Consider the following 21,926-nt stretch of genomic DNA (forward strand, 5'->3'; position numbering starts at 1 on the left):
GCAGTAGGACCGCAAGAAGAAGCGGACTGCCTAACATCCCCCACGGGGAGATCGGAGCCGGACCAGCCTGGGCTTCAAGTTCACTTCAGGGCTCGGTTCCGGAGCCCGTTCGGAGAATTGTGTTCTGTCTTTCAGCACCTGGGACTCGAGTTGGATCCCGCAGAGCGCATTCCAACAAAGAGACGATGAGACACTGTTCAGCTGAGTCAAGCATGTCACAGTCTCACAAAAACACACTGTTTATTAAAAACTCACCCGTTGCATCCAGGCATGTTGCCAGGGGCACGGGAAAAATGTGTGAAAAACACAGAAAATATGTTGAAAAACATAATGTCATCACACCCCCCAGACACCACCGGGATCGATTTCCTCAGTGGTGTCCGGGGCCCTATGAACGCTGGTCAAGCGCACGCCGCCCGCGCACGCGCAGTCAAGTCTAGCCAGCAGGACCAGTTTCCGCCACAAGAGGGAGCCAAAGCCCCGTCTACTGTGGAGTGCCTGACTTTGGGGCAAGCTCTCGCTGCGCCAGAATGGGTTGTGAGGACATTAGAGCGAGGCTACCATTTGCAAATTGCAACCACCCTTCCCACAGAGTGATTTTCTCTCTTGCAAAAGGCGAATCAGCCAGGATTCTGCAAGAAGAAATATCTACCTTGCTATCAAAGGAAGCAGTACGAGAAATACCCCAGGAGCAGAGCCAATGTGGCTTTTACTCAAAGTATTTTCTCGTGCCCAGGAAGGTAGGGGGACTGCGTCCGATACTGGACCTAAGGGCTCTAAATCTGCATCTGAGGTTATACAAATTCAGGATGTTGACGACCACCACTCTGCTGTATGTAGTGCGCCCAGGCGATTGGTTTACATCAATAGACCTGAAGGACGCATATTTTCACATCCCTATTTACCCGCCTCACAGAAAATTCCTGCGCTTTGCGTTTCAGGGCAGAATGTACGAGTACCAGGTCCTGCCGTTTGGTCTCTCACTGAGCCCTCGGGTATCTGTGAAATGCACAGAGGCAGCCATAGCCCTACTGAAGAGACGGGGCATCCGCATAGCAACATACATAGACAATTGGCTGCTGCTATCAGAGTCAGAAATAATGGAAAGAGAGCACACCAGGTTGACAGTGGATCATCTGATGGCTCTGGGTTTCACCATAAATTACGAAATGAGTGTCCTGCAGCCACCTCAGGCCATCTCTTTCATAGGAATAGCTCTAAACTCTCTCTGTGGACAGAGGGGGAAAAAATGCTATCACATGCTGGCATTTTTCAGGTGGGAAGATATCTCCCATTCAGAAGATGCCTGCAGATGCTGGGATTAATAAATGGCTTCTTCACTGGCGGTCAGTCCACTAGGCAGACTGCATATGATGGAGTTTCAGCGATGGGTTGCATCACTGTGACTGAATCAAAAGCGCCATACCCACTGCCATATCAGAGTAACAACAGACTGCGCTGCGGCACTCCACTGTTAGAGAAATCACACATTTCTCACTCAGGGGGTGTCACTGGGGGCTGACACAGCAAGAAAGTTGGTGACCACGGACACGAGTCTCAAGGGCTGGGGTGCCACTCACGAGGGCAGAGCAGTGAGCGTCAACTGGGACTCATGACAGAGGGGTGCTCACATAAACTGGCTAGAATTGCTAGCAGCGTTTCTAGCACTGAGACACTTCCTTCCCCTGTTAAGAAACCACCATGTTCTGATCAGAACAGACAACACCACTGTTGTAATAAATATAATAATAAAGAAATAAAATGAAGAATAAATGTATGTGTATTGCACACTGTTATTATTGCACCTTGTTATAAATATAAATATAATTATTGTTATTGTTGTTACCCCCCCAAAAAAGTCCAGGGAGATAGACAATCAGGTCAGCTGTTTGCATTGATTAGGGCTATTGCCCTGTTGTAAAAGCTGTCCTTGAGTCTATTTGTCCGGGACCTCAGCATCCTGAACCTCCTGCCAGATGGCAGCAGCTTAAACACCCAGTGTCCTGGGTGTGTGCAGTCCCGTAGGATGCTGCGTGCCCTCTTGAGGCAACGCGTGCTGTACACGTCCTTCAGGCAGGGAAGAGGATATCCAATGATTTTTTGGGCCATATTAATGACCCTCTGACGTGCCTTTTTGTGTGCCGTGGTGCAGCTGGAGAACCACACACAGATGCAGTATGTCAGCACACTTTCAATGGAGCAGCGGTAGAAGACGATCAGCAGCTCCTTCTTCAGGTCCATTTTTCTGAAGATTCTCAGAAAGTGGAGACGCTGTTGGGCCTTCCTCAAAACCGCAGAGGTGTTTTAGCTCCATTGGAGGTCTGTGTCGATGTGCACATCCAGGAACTTGAAACTGTACACCTTTTCCACACACTCCCCGTTGATGCTGACAGGCTTCAGCTCAGACTTCCTCCTTCTGAAGTCGACTACCAGTTCTTTTGTCTTGGTGGTATTGAGGTCCAGGTTGTTTTCGACACACCAATCTGACAGCCTCTGAACCTCAGCTCTGTACACCGTCTCATCTCCCCCAGAGATGAGCCCCACCACAGTGGTATCATCTGCAGACTTAGTGACTGCGTTGTCTGGGTGGGAACTAACACAGTCATGTGTGTACAGAGTGTACAGTAGGGGACTCATTACACAGCCTTGTGGAGAGCTGGTGTTAGGAAAGCTGAGGAAAGATGAGGCCCCACTCTAACTCTCTGTACACAGTCTGAGAGGAAGTCTCTGATCCAGCAGCAGGTGGTAGAAGCAAGTCTGATATCCAGCAGTTTAACTATTAGTCTGTCGGGAGTATCGTATTGAAAGCAGAGCTAAAGTCAACAAAGAGCAGCCTGGCGTAACACCCCTGTTGTTCCAGGTGAGAGATAGTGGTGTGGGGCATTGTAGCAATGGCATCTTCAGTTGATCTGTTAGCTCTGTATGTGAACTGGAGCCGGTCAAGTGTGGATGGCAGGCAGGACATGATGTGACGTTGGACCAGTTTCTCGAAGTACTTCATTATAACAGGTGTTAGAGCAACTGGTCTGTAGTTGTTGAGGCTGCTAATGTTGGTACGCTTTGGGAGTGGGACAATTGTTGCTGACTTTAAGCACAGCGGGATGCAGGACTAGAACAGTGAAGTGTTGAAGATCTTAGTGAAGACCCCAGCCAGCTGGTCTGCACACTTTTTTAGGACCCTTCCGGTCACCCCATCTGGACCAGCAACCTTCCTGGGGTTCACTGCCCTCACTGTGCGCCTCACCTCATATTCCTGCACCATGAGGCTTGGGCTGCTGCTGCTGTCCGATGTTTTTGCTGCTGCTGCCTCTGGTCCCTTCACCTCAAAGAGTGCAAAGAAGTGGTTCAGCTCCTCTGCAAGCGCCAGGTTACCCTCAGTTAACGTGGTATTGCAAGGTTTGTAGTTGGTTAAGTGTTTAACTCCCTGCCACACCTGGCGTGAGTTGTTGTTGCTGAAGTGGTCTTCAATCGTCCTCTTGTACGCTGCCTTGGCCTCTCTGATGCCTCTTTTCAGCTCAGATCTGGCTGCACTGTACTGCATAACATCTCCGGATCTGAAAGCAGCGTCACGGTTCTTCAGGGTTCATCCAGGGTTTCTGGTTGGAATACACCCGGAGATGTTTGTCCACAGTGACAGTGTTGACACAGAAGTTAATATATGAGAGCACTGATGTTGTGTGCACTTCGAGGTCCTGATGTTCAAACATGCTCCAGTCTGTGTTTTCAAAACAGTCCTGCAGCTGATGTGATGCACCTTCTGGCCAGGTTTTCACAGTCTTTGTGGCTGGGGGGGGCTCTCCTTCTAATGGGAGTGTATGCAGGGATCAGCAGCATGGACATGTGGTCTGACAAACCTAGGTATGGTAGAGGGGCTGCTCTGTAGCCTTTTTGGATGTTGCTGTATGCTTTATCCAGTGTGTTTTTTCCCCTTGTTGCACATTTAATATGCTGTTCAAATCTGGGGAATACTGACCTTAAGTCAGCATGGTTGAAGTCCCCAGCTATGATGTGCACTGTGTCAGGATGAGAGTTTTGCTGACTGCTTATTGTCTTGTGCAGCTCCTCCATGGCCGAGTTAGCATTAGCATCAGGTGGTACATACACGGCCATTACCATGACAACAGTAAACTTGCGAGGTATGAAGACGGGTCTACACTTCACAGTCAAATATTCCAAATCCGGGGAACTGTGGCTGTCTACAGTCTTTGTGTTTTTTTAACCAGCTGTCATTGATGTCGATGCATAAACCCGCTCCTTTGTTTTTACCGGAGTGGCCGTTCCTGTCGTGACGGTGGACCGTGTGGCCTGCTAGCTCAATAGCCGAGTCTGTAATTGATGGCTGCAGCCAAGTCTCTGTGAGTAGTACAATGCTGCTGTCCCGTACACACTTGTTGACTGCAGTCTGTAATCTCAGTTCGTCGATTTTGTTGGTTATGGACCTGATGTTGGAGAGGAAGATACTCAGAAGCGGTGGCTTAAATGGTTGTTTCTTTAGCTGTGCTAGCGGGCCTGCCCTGCAGCCACACTTTTGCCTCCTTTGTTTGTTTGTTTGGATTGCCGCTAGGAAGAACCAACCATGGAGACCCTGGAGTTCTTATTATGGCCTCCGAAATGCCGTAAAAGTGGTGCAAGTCCGACTATCACCACTTGTCCCTTGCTGTCCCTTGTACAGCGTAATCCCAAACTCAGAATGTCCTGACGACTGTAAGTGGACTCTACTCGATGTATAATAATAAAAAAAACACATACATCCACACATATGCACATAGAAAAAGTAAAAAACAAAGCACCGAACGTGAAGAGCAGTGAGCCGCTGCATCTGTGGGCGCCACCATCTTGATACACAATGCCTGGTTGAAATAAAAATCCTGTCTTTGAAGACTGCATTGCTTCTGGCTCTCACATCTGCAAAGCGTGTCAGCAATATTCATGCACTATCAATACACAAACAGTGCACCCGATTCACGTGGGATAACTCTAGAGGTGCGTCAACACTAGACAACAAAAAAGGAAAACCCAGTTCAATAGTCCAACCACTGCCCTAGTGGCAGCAACAGTTCTGGCGGCCGACCCCGTGGACGGCAAAACAGGCAAAGCCCGCTGTGGGTCAGGCAGTGGTGGGAAAACAGTTCAGGCGGCCTACCGCCAACCCCTTGATGGAAGCGCTGCAGCTCCGGCGGGCGGCCACAGGTCCGGCAGCAGCGGTGAAACAGTTCCGGTGGCCTGCCACACACCCAGTGGCAGCGACGTGGCAGCTCCGGTGGGCGACAATGTAGCACAACACACAATCCACGATGTGCTGGCCGTGCAGGACGAAGACGTGGCGCCCGTGCTGCTGGTTGCGGCCATGCTGCTGGTCGCACTGGACGTGGGCGGCGTGGAGGGCGCGCTGGACGTGGGCGGCGTGGAGGTCCCTCCGGCACGCCGACCTCCAGCTCTGGTTGAGCGGGTCCCTCCGGCTTGCTGAGCTCATCCACTGGCGGCACGGGCTCCTCTGGCTCGCTGAGCTCATCCACTGGCGGCGCGGGCTCCTCCGGCTGCGCTGCAACTACAGATGGTTGATCGGGAGGTGAAGATGGTGATACGGCAGCTGCAGGCGGTGGAGATGATGGTAGAGTAGGTGATGTAGATGGTGAAGCTGAGAGTGCTGCGGTCGCTGCAGTCTGATGGGACGCTGGTGGAGAAGCAGCTGCAGAGGGCGGAGGTGATGATGGTGTGTCAGCTACTTGCGGTAGACTGGACCGCGATGCAGGAACAACAGACGGGTGAACTGACGGCAGAGTAGGTCCAGCAGGCGTATCGACCTCCATCCGACTGAGTTACTGGCTGGGCAGCAGGCTGTGCTACGGCTACCGGCTGTGCTACGAGATTAGCATTCACACAGTCCATGGTTGGGTATACAGATAAGGGGAGTGATGATGAACTGTACATATGACTCACCGCAGCCGGCTGATGAAAAGTCCGGGAATCCGGCTGCGGTGAGGAGCGCCGGCGGTGCGAGCATCGCTTCTTTGACGATGCCGGGGCCGGCGTGTCAGGCTGAGGTTCCACCAGCTGGTCGGGCTGGAAAGCAGCCTGGTTAGGAGAATAGAGGTGGAGAGTGTTAAGCAAAAAATCCGCCACGACCGGCTAGAGAGACTCTATTACCCAGGGGAAGCAAAGAAGCATCTCCTGCAATCGCTTCTCCACAGCGCAGTGAAACTCCTCTCCGGGCGTATTTATCCATAGGTCACACAGCTTATTTACTTTGCCAGTTACCTCCCTCATGAGCTTCTCCATTGAGTCCGCTGGGCCCATAATGGCTGGATCCTTCTGTCACGGGCTGCGATGTTTGACCGTGGAGTTGCAGTGAAAGTAGGGCCCAAACGCGAGACTCTTAGTGAAGGACAGTGGATTTATTGACAGGGGGGGTGGAAAACACACGACTATATACAAAATCTCGGCACTGTGGTCCCGTGGCGATTCTCCCTGAATCCCACACAGTGCAGATGTCCGTGAAAGGTGAAAAGTGGCGACTCCAAAAACTCCCACACCGTGACTTCCAAAACACACTCCGCTCTAGATTCCTGGTAACACAAACACATTCAGGTTAGCAGGAAATCTACTTTCTCGAAGGTTTATACCAAGTCCACGGCTGTACTGACGAGTTCAGACTCAAGGATCCAACGTCGGCCTCAGCTCAGCTACAGTCTTAAATACCGCTCCCTTGACGAGTGTAATCTGCTGCAGCTGGCAGAGGAGGATGAGCGGCAGGTGTGGCTGTCTCTAGTGCAGAAACACTTCCGGGTTCGCAGTCTCCTCAGCAAACCAAAACATCCGGAAGCTCACACGGAGAAACCAGGAGAAGAAAGGAGAGAAAACCAAAACACCACACAGAAAATATAAACATAAACATACACTAAAATACATGAGCCTTGGGTCCCTAGACCCAGGCCATGACATATTCAGGCCAAATCCGGCCTTTTTGCCCAAAAATCCTTTATCTCCAGTGCACCCCATTGGAGCTAGAAGCTTTTTGCCCTCCTCCTTTCTCCTCCCCTGAACAGGAGCACCTATATGCTCTCTGTCCAGTTAAGAGCTTTATGTACCTATATAGAGAGAACGAAGGCCTCCAGGAGGTTGGATCAGCTGTTTGTTTCCTGGGCTAAACCACATGTTGGCAAGCCCGTTAACAAACAAATCATTTCCCGCTGGATTGTTGAGGCAATCCAATTGGTTTATTGCAGCACCGGTATGCCTCCCCCTGGGGGGGGCTTCGTGCTCATTCTGCTAGAGGGATGGCAACCTCTTGGGCCCTTTTTAGGGGTGTCTCTATAGAGGAAATATATGAAGCATCGAGCTGGGCTTCACCTTTGACCTTTGCAAGGTTTTACAGGTTGGATGTCACTGCACCATCTCTAGCCCACACTGTGTTAAGTGTGGGTCCCCACGAGACCTCCTAAGTTGGCAGTCAGTCGTTCAGATGGGCTTATCTGGCAATACGGGAGTCTGCATATCCACATAGTGAGACACCAAAATAATAATAATAATAATAATAATAATAATAAACTTTATTTATAAAGCACACTTAAAAACCAAGGGTATGCCAAGGTGCTTAACAAGTAACATAAGGAATAAAAGGAAGATAATAGAAATAGGACCAAAGCAAGTACTAAGTATGCAAGCAGGTAGCTGTCACTGATACATAGGAAAGCAACAGGTACAGAGCAAACAAGAAATTAAATGAGCATAAAAGTGCATAGTGTAAAATCATACAAGAAATATTAACTAGAGGGAAAGGCAAGATTGAATAAGTGGGTTTTTAGTCTTGATTTGAACAGTGCAATAGAATCAGATGCGCGGAGGTCGAGAGGAAGGGTATTCCACAGTACCGGGGCAGCCAGAGCAAACGCACGGTCATCCCAGGACTTCAGCCGAGATCTGGGTTGGATCAGAAGTTGTTGAGTGGCAGATCTAAGTGTTCTAGCAGGAGTATGTGGTTTGAGAAGTTCACTAAGATAACTTGGTGCCAATTTATTAATAGTTTTGAATGTAAGGAGTAGTATTTTAAATTGAATACGGTACCTTATGGGCAGCCAATGCAAGCTAGCTAGAACAGGAGTAATAGGGCAAAATTTCCTGGTACCAGTCAAGAGGCGGGCTGCTGCATTTTGGACTGTTTGCAGTCTAAGAAGAAGAGAAGAGGGAAGACCGTAGTACAAGGAGTTACAATAATCCAGCCTGGAGGTCACAAAAGCATGAATAAGCTTCTCCAGGTCCTCATGTGGAACATAATGCCTAGCCTTAGAAATAAGGCGCAGTTGGTGGAAGCTAGATCTCACTACAGCAGATACTTGCTTATCGAGTTTGAGCGAGCTATTCAGCAGTACACCCAAGTTACTGACATAGTCACAAGAAAAATTAGCAAAGGAACCCAGGGCAGCACAGAGTCGGGCACGAGGGATTTTACTATTGAACACCACAATCTCAGTTTTCTTATCATTTAACACAAGAGAATTACTCAGGAACCATTCTTTGACCTCCCGCATACATTCTTGAAAGTAGTGTAGGGACACAGCAAGGTCGTCAGTAAGTTCAAAATAGATCTGTATGTCATCGGCGTAACAGTGGAAGGCGATATTGTATTTTTCAAAGATTGCGTCTAGGGGGAGCAAATACAATGAAAATAGAATAGGGCCTAAAACTGATCCTTGAGGCACACCACAACAGACTGGAGCGGAGGAAGAGGAGAAGGTGCCTAAGTTAACTGAAAAGGATCTGTCAGCGAGGTATGATTTAAACCAGTCGAGGGCAGTGCCTCTAATACCCACAGTGTGCTCAAGTCTTAGTAATAAAATGTTATGGTCCACCATATCAAAGGCCGAAGAGAGGTCGAGTAAAACTAGGACCATAGAGCGTCCAGTATCAGTGATTACAAGAATATCATTAAGAACTCTAACCAACGCCGTTTCAGTGCTATGTAATGGCTTAAAAGCAGATTGAAATTTCTCAGCGATATGGTTCGTGTCCAAGTACACCTGGAGTTGGGAGAGAACTAGTCTCTCCAGGATCTTGGACAAGAACGAAAGCTTAGAGATCGGTCTGTAGTTTGATCGGTCTGAATGTTTGAAAGAGAACTTGAGGTTACTCTATTCCATAATCTCCGTTCTCTGATAACATCAGTGAGGTGTCTCACCAGATCACCCTCTTTGCACGAAGCAAGGAAGAGGTGAGCTTATCTTGAATGATAGGCGATGCTATGTCACACCCTTTTATAGGGAGGAGGGTGGCCCTCCCTGACGCAAGCGTCATGACTGCCAGCCAATGCTGGCTCGAGTAATGACATAGAGGCTTCTGAGGACAATGCTGAGAGAGCGTTCCCAATAGTGAGACACCTCACTCATGTTATCAGAGAACGGGGGTTACAAAATAGAGTTCTCTCAAGTTTTTCCTCCCAGTGCTTGACAGGGAAGGTCCATTTTTCTGTGTCTCTGACAATTCCTGCATCTGTTGCTCTTGAGATGGCATAATCTGTAAGTTTGGTGAAAGGATTGATTGTTCTCACTTATTAGTATCTTGTCCAGTGAAGTGATGACCTTCTTGTGTGTTTAGGGAGTTTGTTACATTACTAATGGAAGCTAGCTGTTGGTGCTTTGTTTAGCCTGCTAGCAACATACTAGCTTTTGGTTTTCACTGCATTACTTGACATGCTATGTCCATTTATTGTTGATGTTGAGATCTTGTATTGGTTGTTTACACAATGCAACAATGTTGAATGTTACATTTGTGTATTTGTATGGAGACTAAATACACCTTACTCTGTTTCTGTTATTACAGTTTTACAAGAATGAAAGTATTACAAATGGTACCATTAGTAAATCTCCAAAGAATGTGACATGGTCTCTTGAGTGTTCACTGAAGCCATTTAATGTTTAGCTCTCTACATAAGCTAAATAGTAACATATAGCTGAGAGCAGAAGAGGTGAATAAGACAATGTAATTCCTAACAGTCTACTACAAAGAACAGGAAACAGGAAGATGCTTAAACCAACAAATGTGAAGCTGTCAACATATACTGGAGACAAAATAGCATTGAAAGGACAGTGCATTTGGACAGTAAAATTCAAAAAGAAAGGTTTTGTTGTGGAGTTCATCGTCGTCAAATCAGAAACCAAGCCATTACTGGGAATTCAAGCATATGAAGAAATGGGGCTCATCAAGAGAGTGATGGCACTGAAAAAAAGAAAGAATATGCAGATGTGTTTGAGGGCATAGGTTGCCTAGAGGGAGAATACACCATTTGAATTAATGAGAGTGCGGCACCAAAAGTTTACCCACCTAGAAAAATTCCTGTCACTTTAAGAGAAAAACTCAAAGAAGAACTAAAGAGAATGGAAAAAAATGGAAGTGATCGCAAAAACTGAAGAGCCCACCCAGTGGATAAATCCAGTCATGATTGTGGAAAAGTCTACTGCACAACTGAGAATCTGCCTAGATCCACATGATCTCAAATCAGCAGTAATGAGAAAGCACTACCAGTTACCAACAGTTGAAGAGATAACAAGCAGACTTTCAATGGCCAGATACATCACTGTGCTTGATGCAAGCTCAGGTTTTTGGCAACTTAAATTAGATGAAGCCAGCTCTTGCCTCTGTATGTTTAACACAACCTTTGGTCCTTACAGATTCCTTTGCCTGCCTTTTGGAATTAATTCAGCTCCAGAAGTATTTCACAGGACTGTGAGACAGCTGTTTGAGGGGATTGAAGGCGTAGAGACGTACATAGATAACCTTTTGATCTGGGGTGAGACAAAAGTACATCGTGACTACGGACTGAGGCAAGTGCTTGAGAGAGCAAGAGCAAAGACAAATGCAAGGTATGCCTGGAGGAAATTAAATACCTTGGTCACATCTTCTAAGCAGACGGTTTGAAACCAGATTAGAGCAAGATTGAGGCAGTGAAGAAAATGCCTACACTAGAATCCAAAAAAGATGTAGAGCCATTTCTAGGTATGGTGAGATATCTTTCTGTTTCTTATTGAGGAGTAAAGTGATGGTGATGGACATTGGGGTGTGACGTGAGTTTATTTGGTGGTTGCGCTAACAGGTTGCACACTTTGCGCTTGCCTAGGGTCCTGCAGCCAGCCGTTCCTTCTGGTGTATTGCCGCGGTCTTGCGAGTTCACATGGCTAGTGGGTCCTCGCTATTGCTGCCCCAGCCCAGCAAGTGAGAGTTCCATTGCGGGTGTCCGGCAGTTCTTGCGGTCTTGCGAGTTCATGCTCTGCACCCACTCTGTGCTCATTGTTGCAGGCTGTGTTCTCTCTTACGTATTGTCTGCAGTCTCGCCGGTTTAAGGCCCTTTCGCATAGGACACGGCATGTGCTGCACCGACAGCGAACTAGAGCAAAAGACACAAATTTTCTGTTGTGCTGGCCACTGCGCTCTGCTTGTACATTATTTTTTTTTCATCCACTCTTTGTGTACTAGATGCGCCTGCTCCCTGTCATTTCAAAACATGCATCGCTCTGACTTTGTATTGTCTACAACAGTTTGTGTTGTGTTATGTTCAAATGTTTAGTAAAAACGTTCATTGTTCAGTATTCATAAAGAAGAAACCTCTGCAACATTCATAATTAGTGAAGAGTGTGTCATTTCCATAACACTCCTTTCCTCCCGAGGTCCCCAGAGCCATTGAATAATAATGACTAAAGGCTCTGGAGGCCCCTATATATGCACACAAGCCTTTGTCAAAAAGTTCACCGAACTCAGACATGCAGAGAATCTTTTCCATCATCATGTAGTTGAATAGTGCAAATGTACATTACAGCGTGCAGTGGTCAAAATTCAACTGGTTTGTTCTGGCTCCCCCCACCATCACCAAACTGGAGAGCCAGAGACTAGTTACAGCGTGCAGTGGACTCGCCCAGGTGACAGGCTCTTATTCCAGATAGCAGAGGATGAATGAGTCATGGGATCTTCCAGAACACCAGAGAGAGCAATAGGAGCGGGAAGTGGTGTGAGAAAGGAGCTCCTGAGACAGGACGAGGAGGAACCAGCTCACTGGAGGAATAAGATGAGGAAGAGGAGCAGGAAGAGGATACAGAGGAAGGGAAAGAATTGAGGGGTATGAGGAGGGAACAAGGCAGTAGAGGAGGAAACAGGAAAAGCTGAGGAGAAGAAGAGTCCTGATTGACAAGAAAAATAAATTTTCACACAATGATACTACATAAGGTTTTTTTTGTTTGTTTGTTTGTTTTAAGTGAAACAAGAAAACCCAGACTGCTTTTCTTATTAGTCCTCTGCCTCACAGTGCAGACAGCCAATCAGACGAGCCTTCACATGAGCATGGTGGGAAAGAGTGCGTGTATCTGTGTACCTGGTATCTTTAGGCTGAGGTCGCACACACTCCCGACACTGGCGACAGACGCCGCCTTCTGTCGTCTGGTGATGCTCTCCCGAATACGACCCTCACCCGTCACCCGCACCGTGAATGGGCTTCCTGTTGACGCCACATGTTCGTTAAGTTGCACGCTTCATTAGAACACTGAAACTGTTTTTCCAGCTACTTTTTCTCCTCTCTACCTGGCACATGCTCCTCAGCGAAGCGGATTGAGACGATGTAGTTTCCAGGTTCGGTCGGACAGTAAGTGACTCTACAGGTCCCGTCCTCCATGTCCTCTGTTTGGATGTCTACCTTACTTGGACCTTCAATGGACAGAGCCAGACCGCCATAACCTGGAAACAGATCGCACAGATCGCCATCATTGGCATTGACGTCATTAATAGTGCTTGAAAGTAAGAATTATGAGTTTATATCAGAAAATAAATGCATTGTTTAGAACGGGCTGACACTGACCTGCCTCCCGCGTGTCGACTATAAAGCTGGCGTTGTTGAAGGTGGTTCCCTGGACGAGGCCGTCACCGTGAGCTTTGACTCGACTGGTGTCGCCAATCTCAGACTGGACGACCATGATGGTGATGGGACTGTTGGCGACATGACGACCATTCTTCAGGATGCTGACCTGGTGCTCGCCCACTTCCCGGGGGATGAAGGAGATACCTGTGAGGAGGAGAAAAGAGTTGAAGGTGAGAGGAGCAATTTCGGTAAATGTTGTACTCATTTTATTTTTCTGAAATGTGCCTTTGTGGATCTTACCGATGTGGTTGTTGGCCATCCTCTTCAGCAAGCAGGGCTCGTCACGTCCAGAGGGCGACCTGATGCTGGCGCTGAGCAGGCTGAGGTCCGTCTCATTGATGTCCAGAGAAAAATCTGCAGCCGAGCCCAGTTTGACCTGACAGCGCCGCTGGTTGTCCTCTGAAAGACAAACAGAAGCAAGAAGGTAAAGTGTTAGATGATAAAATATAGCAAACCCAGAGGAGACAACGGTGGGTAAATTATTGAGATGAGAACTGTAAAAACTAATTTCTTTAATTTTTCAAAAGATCTGAATTTATGTCTACATCAGTAGCAAAATAATCACTTGTTTAAACAAGCTCAACTTTTTTAAACAAGTGAGCTAACAAGCTACAGTGCTAGACAGTTTACAGTACTAATATTGTGCGTTGGTGCCTGACTGGTGATCCTGGCGGTGAACGGGCTGCCAGCGATGTGCTCGTCATTGTATTTGACCAGGATGTTGTAGTCTCCTGGCAGCGTGGGCAGGTAGCTGACGGTGCAGGTCCCGTCTTTATTGTCCACACAGCTGATCTCCGCTTTGGACGGACCCTCGATAGCCAGGTCCAGACCTCCTGGACAGACAGGCTTGGTCAGCGAGACTGAACTGAGTCAAAACAGACTGTTAAATAATGAAAAATAAAATGTATAATCCGTACCTTCGGAGGCGTCCTCTGTGAAGACTGTGAAGGTAGCTAACTTGTTGGCGACACCATAACTCAGACCAGGACCGTAGGCTGTGACGTTGGGACTGCTGGTGTGATTCACACAGAACTGAAGGGGAGATTCTGCAACACATATAGTTAACCTAAGTACAGCAAACTAAGTTTGCAGTAGCAGTAATAATACTGTGAAATTCATGAGCCCTCAGTAAACCCAACCAGCCACTTCAGAACTCAATTCAGACACCCGCCAAGATTTACCCTGACAAACTGAGGCCCCTGTGAGCAGCAGGCTGTAGTTCTCTAATGTCACATGAGTGTACGCGTTTACCTGGGATGTGTGTGCCATTGTATTTGATGTGCATCTCGTGCAGACCGGCCTCAGTAGGAGAGTACTGCACTGTGACCGTCCCATCCAGGTTGTCTGTGATGAGAGGCTGAGCGGATTTACCTGAAGGCATCAACACCTCACCTGTAAGAGATTAGCCATTTTTGTAATGAAAGAGTCAGACTGTCCATTTATTGGTCAGTGTCTTAAACTCTGATCTATTCTGCTTTAACATATTAGTTTGTACAGACTGTGTCATTTCTAATAACTAAACCGATTATATTAACCCATGAATGTCTCAGCCACATTTCATTTTACTGGTGACTCACATCCGTCGATTCACACAAAAAATGTATTTACTGCTGCAGCTGGCAGAGTAAGCAGTTTTTGTACTGCAGAGAAACACAAAAAACTGAAAATGTGTCAGTTAGCCTCTGCTGATCTGAATGAATTACAATTTTCATGTTTTAATTGCTTACTGTGTGCAGTGAAGTTTTAAATAACTTATGAAATTTTTTCTAGAATGGCTGGTGCTTTTTTGTTATGATAAAACCTTATGTCTCTCAACACCTCAAATAAGCACAAATTCACTGAGACCATCCATCCCTTTCTTCCTTACCAGTGATTTCTCCCTTCCTGAATGCAAAAGGAATCACCATGTCGAAAGGTCTGAAGCCACTGCCGTTAACGCTCGTACCATCTGGCTGGTAGCTTTCCGACTTCACCTGAATACAAGACAAAGACAGAATTTAGCATGTCAGTGAGGGGGGAAAGCCAACACAAGGGCATCCTGAAAAGGAGTTGTGCAATGAATGATGAGAAAGAGGTGGATGACGGTGATGATGGGTTGACTCTGTGATGCAGCCACAGTGATGAAAATGCACCAAGAAAGAAGAGGAGCCAAGGTTGCCATCACAACAGCCTCCCTCCCTCAAAACACCTCTTTGCAATGCATCTCGCACACATGGAGGAATCTGAGATGTGTTCTCTTCTCACCGTGACTTTGAAGGGACTGCGCGGGATGTTTTCCCCTCCAAAGCGGACGTAGATGACGTAGTTCCCAGGAGCTGGCGCAGTGTAGAAGATGTCAAAGGTGCCATCTTCATTCTCCAGCACCTCGGCCTCCACCTCTGTGCCATTGGGCTGAACCACCACACAGCTCACTTTCCCTTTACCAGCACCCTTTGCATTCACTACCAGACCCAGCTCCTCACCAATGGCCACAGTGGGACCCACACCTGAACCTGGGTGGAGGACATGTTGTGAATTAATCAAACTGCTAAAAATAAATGAGACTCCTGTCAGACTCTGATCACATACCGCTCACGGTGCACTTGCTGGCATCACCAGTTGCTGTAGCACGGACTCTGTAAGGTGATGCTGGGATGTCATCGCCACCATATTTTATAACGATGGTGTACCGGCCAGCACGGTCAGGGACGTATGATACCCGGTATGTACCATCACCGTTGTCATGGATCGTGGGCTGCTTAGGTTTACCATCCTGGTCCTGAAGAGGAAGGAAGTCAACAACAGTCAGTGTGGGGTCTACTTTAGTGTGTGTATGCTTATAATTGTGTGTGATACTGACCGTGATGAGCACGCTCAGTTGGCCTTGGCCAACGTCTTTAGCATTAACATTGAACTCAACGGGGAAGCTGGCGGGGACGCCGCTGGTCAGCCCAGGGCCGCTGGCTTGTACTTTGCTGGCATCATGAGTGGGCAGAACCCGAAACTTGAAGGGACTGAAAGATCAGAGACAGTACAGACTGATCAACAATCTGTACTGTACTTTCATGCATTTAAAGATTGTGACTTTTTCTTTTACTATTAATATGCAGTTGTGGTGACCTGTGAGGAAATAAACCAAACTAAGAAATCAATAATCTCAAATTCATCTCAAGATATTAAGAGATCTGATTCAGAGACATCACGCACCTAACTTCAAAATTTGTTATTCCCTGTCACGAAAATATTCTGTTGTTGTCCTGTGGTTCATTAAAAAAGTTACTGAATAAAAACAGCATATATGAATTTAACACTTGTTTTTTTAAAGTCCACAATAGTCTCAAATATGCACCCCTCTTTTTTTAAAAAAAAAGAAAAAAGAAAAAGGATTGTTATCTGTAGACATTAGATTTCAGCCTGTGAGAATTCAAAGAGAGAAAGTATCCTATCCCTAATCAGCATCTGAGGTGTTTTAGTTTTTCTCTAAAGCCTGTTGATTGGGAAACCAAAGTGCTAATAAACTTATTTAATCTCTAAAGCAAAAGTATTTTTTACCTGGCGAGTTAGGGCCTCGTGTAAGAAAGCTAGGGTGTCTGGGCATCTGAGGATTAATAATATTTTGTACAAATACTCTAACATATGATTTTTTTTTCCAACTTATCAAATAATTGCTGCAGAAAATAATGTTTTTGTAGTCTCGGAAACCTTGACCTCACTCGACTCCATCATGTCCTTAACTGGGACTTCCTTAAAGAGAAAAATTGGATACCTTTTTGGCTTGTCAGGAAGCTGGTGCCTCTCACTGGTCAGATGTTCATAGTTGGAGAGTTCTGGATGAGCAGTATTTGGAGTCTCAGGAGTGTAAGAGACCAACCCCTTCATCTTGTTCCAGATGTTGTAACCCAGGTTGCTCAGGTGTTTGGCCACATTTATCAGAGCTTCTGAGACCACCTGTGGAGCATCCATCAAGGGATACTGCTGGACCCTTTTCATCGTACCCTTGTAGTTCTTCAGGAATGAGATGTTTTCAGCTTTCAGCTCCTCCTCTGCAGCTCTGATTGTGGCTGAAAGACCTGCCATCTCTCTGCTCAGAGCCGCAATCTTTTCCTTCATCTTCTGACTCTTTTGTTGCTCTTCCTTTTTTAGAACAGCCAGCCTGGTCTTCTCTTCCTCATCCAGAAACATGCGAAACTTCTTAAACTGCTCCTTGATCTGCTTCTCTGTTTGTTGAGCCTGGATCTTAATGTGTTGCTCTCTTATATCAAAGTTTCCTTTCACTTTTTGTAAGACCTTCAGTTTGTCCTGTAATGGTTTCAGGGCTTTCTGGAGCTCTTCCTTATGATCCTGCGTGGCTTCATCGATGGGCCTGAACTTGTGGTTGATGTGTGCTCTCGAATCACGACAGATGACACATGCTGGCTCCTGATGGTCCAGACAGAAGAGTTTGAGTTTCTCGTGGTGCAGACTGCAGAGAACCTCAGACCCCGCCGAAGCACTTGGATCTTTCTTTTTTAAGTAGGCCTCAGCGAGGTTCTTTAAGACCAAGTTACAGGGCAGGTCTCTCTGTTTAGATATTTTCTTACAGACTGGACACTGCTGTTGCTTCTTCTGTGCCCACCAGTGCTTCAGACACATCTTGCAGAAGCTGTGGCTGCATGTCAGGAAAACGGGATCCCTAAAGATGTCATGGCAGACGGGACAGGAAAGATCCTCCTCGGACTGGAAAGACATCTTTTCTCAGAGAGAGAACTGTATAACAGGAAGGCGGCCAGGTTTACTTTCACTTTTGGTTTGTGTTATAAACATATAATATTCCAAGATAAAAAATATACTCTTACCTTTACTATACTAGTTTGTCTTTGTTGTCCTTTCTGTGTTGTGATCCTAACCTTGAGATAAATCTTTTCTCTCTGACACCGCTTTTGTTTTTCTCAGAGGAAGACGAATGTCCAGGCTGTGCTTTTTTCTTAACCTTAAGAAATGTACTTTGGTCAGATAGGTGGAGTTTTGTCAGAACAGAGGTGAGACCTATTTTAAGGTGCTCCTCTCATATGTAGAACCTACAGGTGCAGTAGTTAGGACATGGAAGCAGACAAAAAATAAATAAACTCTGCATTTGAATTTCTTTTTTGAGTGCAAAAATAATAGTAGGTGTGTCATCTGTGGAAAGGGTGGTTTTTAGGAGTTTGCCTTGTTTTGCATGTGTTGCTGTGTTTTTTTTGTTTTTTGTGTTGTTTTTAAATAGTAGGTGTTTCCGTTCTTATGGTTTTTGCATGCTTTTACTGTGACACTCCTGGTTGTTACTGGGAGACACCCCAACCCAGACACTAAATAATCTCACCTGTGAGAGTTTATGTGCTTAACGGACTCTAGCGCCAACCCAGCAGGACGAGCCTGCAGGGGGCAGGAGAGCGTCCAATCTCTTCTGACGGGCGAGATGCTAACCACGTTTGTAAAGCAGGAACAGCGGCGGGTGGTGTTAAGAGCTCTGCCCATTCTGAGTAAGTACCAACCCAGCTGAGGGGTGAGGGAAGGTCGGTATTTAAAAGAAAAGTGACTGCTGCTCTCCTCCTTTCCTTTAGTTAGAAATGGAGACGCTGCGTGCTTTTGTATATTAATGGACTTTTATTTTACTTTTAGCGGTTTTAACTAACCGGCTCCCCGCTCCGGGAATTTTTTTTATTTTTATTTTTATGTTTTATAAATTAAAATTCTTGTTGCCCCTGGCCAGGGTTGTTTAATCATTTGTTTTTATGATAAATAAAGTTTTAGCAACTTAAAGGTTTATTATCTACTGTCTTGGCTCCTCCACTACTCTCCTCATTTTTTTGAAGGGGTTTTCCTTCCTGATCGGACACATTGTCTTGCTAAATTAAAGATCGATAACAGTCACACTGCAAATGTCAAATTCCACTGCATTACAGCAATTATCTGATGTCACGGGAGGGGGCGTGGTCACGATTTTTGGTCGAGCCGCCATGTTAGTAGGCCAAACAAAGGGCTACATGAGCGAAAGCACACAGAAACATCAGTTCTCTTTCAAGCATTCGTTTCGGTGTCTCACTATGGGGAATGCTCTCTCAGCGTTGTCCTCAGAAGCCTCTATATCATTACTCCAGCCAGCATTGGCTGGCAGTTGTGACGCTTGCGTCAGGGAGGGGCCACCCTCCTCCCTATAAAACGGTGTGACGCAGCGTCACCCATCATTCAATTTCCTCTTCTTGCTTCTTAGAAACCTTATCTCTCCTGACTGTGAACGTGAGTGCTAGCTTAACTGTCGTCAAAGGAGTTTGCAAAGAAAAGCGTCTGGACTTCTTTAAGTTGCTTGAAGACGTTTCACCTCTCATCCGAGAAGCTTCTTCAGTTCTAAGGTCAAATGGCCGAGAGTCCCAGATTTAAACCCAGTGGGAGTATCCCCCCAAGGAGGGACAAAGGACCCCCTGGTGATCCTCTAATCACATGCGCCAAGGTGTGAAAGCGGGTGTGGGACCTAATCAGCCAGGGTTTCGGGTGAGCCCATTGTGAAACCTGGCCCCACCTTGTCATGTGAATTCCTGAGGTCAGATGGCCCAGGATGTGAGTGGGCGTTAAGGCATCTGGGGAGGGAACTCAAAACTGGATTATAGATGGCAGACAGTTGGTGTCGTAAACCACCGCCTCTGTTCAAAGATGGTCGCTCACAGTGGACATAGATGGCCTCTTTCACTCCTCTTTCAAACCATCTGTCCTCTCTGTCCAAAATGTGAACATTGGCATCCTCGAAAGAGTGACCTTTATCCTTAAGATACAGATGGACTGCTGAGTCTTGTCCCGTGGAGGTGGCTCTTCTATGTTGTGCCATGCGCTTGTGAAGTGGCTGTTTGGTCTCGCCAATGTAGAGGTCTGGGCATTCCTCGCTGCACTGTACAGCATACACCACGTTGTTAAGTCTGTGTTTTGGAGTTTTGTCTTTGGGGTGAACCAGTTTGTGTCTGAGTGTGTTGCTGGGTCTGAAGTACACTGGGATGTCGTGCTTGGAGAAAACTCTCCTGAGTTTCTCTGATACACCGGCTACATAGGGGATAACAACGTTGTTGTGTCTGTCTTTCTTATCCTCCCTCGCTGGTGTCTGATCTTCTTTTCTGTGCCTCTTTGCTGACTTTATGAACGCCCAGTTCGGATAACCGCATGTTTTCAATGCTTCCTTTACATGTGTGTGTTCCTTCTTTTTCCCTTCAGGCTTAGAGGGAACATGTTCTGCCCGGTGGTGTAGGGTCCTAATTACTCCAAGTTTGTGTTCCAGAGGGTGATGGGAGTCAAAGAGGAGGTACTGGTAGCTTAACTGTCCACGCGAGCAAGTTAACACCTTGGTCACCGGGCGGTAGCACGGTTCGCGTTTCGAGTCGCCTGCTCTTCACCACAGAGCCAGATCGGAGAGTGTGTTAGCTGCCACCACGCACCTAGCACAGCAGCTAGCTGACCAAGCTAACTGTCTTTGCTACACACGGTCACCAAGCCAAATAGCACAAGCACTAGCCACCACACTAGCTAGGTCATACTAACTCACCATAGCTACCCGACCGAGAGAAGAAAAAAAGATCAGCGTTAGCCGTCCAGCCATTCCAAGCTAGCTACACCAAGCTTCCTTAATATGGCAGACTGCAAACCGCTGCCCAGATGACAACAGAGACCTCCACCTCACGATACGAGGGTAAAAGGCTCCCCAAAGCAAAGTGCACTACTAAGCAGGTACTGCCGCTTTTCCCCAAATGCGTAGACAAGGTCACACACTGCTGGGCAAAGCCATTTTTGTCACCCAACCCCGTGCAGGGAGCAGCGGTGTTTGGAGAAGGGCATCTACCAAATTCCCACAGTGGAGAATCTGGTGGCTTCTCATCTCCACCCAAACCAGAAACTTTCCATGTCATCTGGTCCGTCCCTGCCCTCCAAGGCCAAATGCCTGCAGTTCTCCCTGGCTGACAGGGCGTATAAATCAGTTGCCACCACCGTGAGGGCATTGAACGCCTCATCGCTCCTGCTAGCCTACTCGGCGGAGCTCCAGGACCAGACTGCTTTGAACCCGGATGCTAGCGAGCTGTGGGAAGAGCTGGGTGTTGTTACTGACCAGTGTCTCCACCTCACTAGAGCAGCAGTACAAGCGGCGGGCAGAGCTCTCGACATCATCGTCCTACAGGAGAGGGCAAGATGGCTGAAAACGTTGGGGCTTTCGGACAGAGAAAAACGTGACATTCTGGATGGAAGCATCGACCCCGCTGGCCTTTTCGGGACCGCTTTTGCCACCATGCAAAGACGGTGCGAGGAGAAAAAGAAAGAGGGAGAGGCCCTGCAGCTGTGTCTCCCTAGGAAGACCCAGGCTGTGCCCCTGCCTCCAGCCAGTCGCTGCACGTTCGCTCATGTCACCAACCGTCCAGCCGGCATGCTGACGTTTAAAATCCCTCGCCGCCCAGCAACGCGGGTCACGGCCCAGGGTCCCCTAGGATCGCAGAACCCTAAGAACCACTGGCCCAGGAAACATGTCCCGCCTGCTGCCGCTCAGGGTACCCCACCACCAGCTAAGCAGTCGGACCGCAAGAAGAAGCGGACTGCCTAACATCCCCCACGGGGAGATTGGAGCCGGACCAGCCTGGGCTCCAAGTTCACTCTAGGGCTCAGTTCCGGAGCCCATTTGGAGAAGTGTGTTCTGCCTCCACCTTTCAGCACCTGGGACTCGAGTTGGATCCTACAGAGTGCATTTCAACAAAGAGACGACGAGACACTGTTCAGCTGAATCAAGCATGTCACAGTCTCACAAAAACACACTGTTTATTAAAAACTCACCCGTTGCATCCAGGCATGTTGCCAAGGGCACGGGAAAAATGTGTGAAAAACACAGAAAGTATGCTGAAAAACATAATGCCCCCACGCACCCAGACACCACCGGGGTCGATTCCCTCAGTGGTGTCCGTCCCCATGAGCGCTGGTCAAGCGCATGCGCAGTCGGGTCTGGCCCGCAGGACCAGTTTCCGCCACAAGAGGGAGCCAAAGCTCCATCTACTGTGGAGTGCCTGTCTTTGGG

General features: G+C 47.4%; 1 protein-coding gene across 1 annotated transcript in view; it reads right to left on the reverse strand.

The window, feature by feature from the left end:
- LOC116317143 (filamin-B-like) overlaps positions 1-21,926 on the reverse strand; it is a 37,845-nt gene that overhangs the window by 10,614 nt on the left and 5,305 nt on the right. Inside the window, exons 2-13 of the mRNA XM_039612415.1 lie at positions 16,641-17,617; positions 15,735-15,888; positions 15,464-15,653; positions 15,140-15,387; positions 14,763-14,868; positions 14,147-14,287; positions 13,813-13,941; positions 13,555-13,728; positions 13,136-13,294; positions 12,836-13,039; positions 12,562-12,714; positions 12,356-12,478 (exon numbers count right to left, since the gene is read on the reverse strand). Coding sequence (XP_039468349.1) covers positions 12,356-12,478; positions 12,562-12,714; positions 12,836-13,039; positions 13,136-13,294; positions 13,555-13,728; positions 13,813-13,941; positions 14,147-14,287; positions 14,763-14,868; positions 15,140-15,387; positions 15,464-15,653; positions 15,735-15,888; positions 16,641-17,602 — 2,743 coding nt within the window. The 5' untranslated portion in view covers positions 17,603-17,617. The remainder of the gene's footprint in view (positions 1-12,355; positions 12,479-12,561; positions 12,715-12,835; positions 13,040-13,135; positions 13,295-13,554; positions 13,729-13,812; positions 13,942-14,146; positions 14,288-14,762; positions 14,869-15,139; positions 15,388-15,463; positions 15,654-15,734; positions 15,889-16,640; positions 17,618-21,926) is intronic.

Source organism: Oreochromis aureus, linkage group 5 (genome assembly GCF_013358895.1).
Source record: "Oreochromis aureus strain Israel breed Guangdong linkage group 5, ZZ_aureus, whole genome shotgun sequence".
In the NCBI taxonomy this organism is placed as follows: domain Eukaryota; kingdom Metazoa; phylum Chordata; class Actinopteri; order Cichliformes; family Cichlidae; genus Oreochromis; species Oreochromis aureus.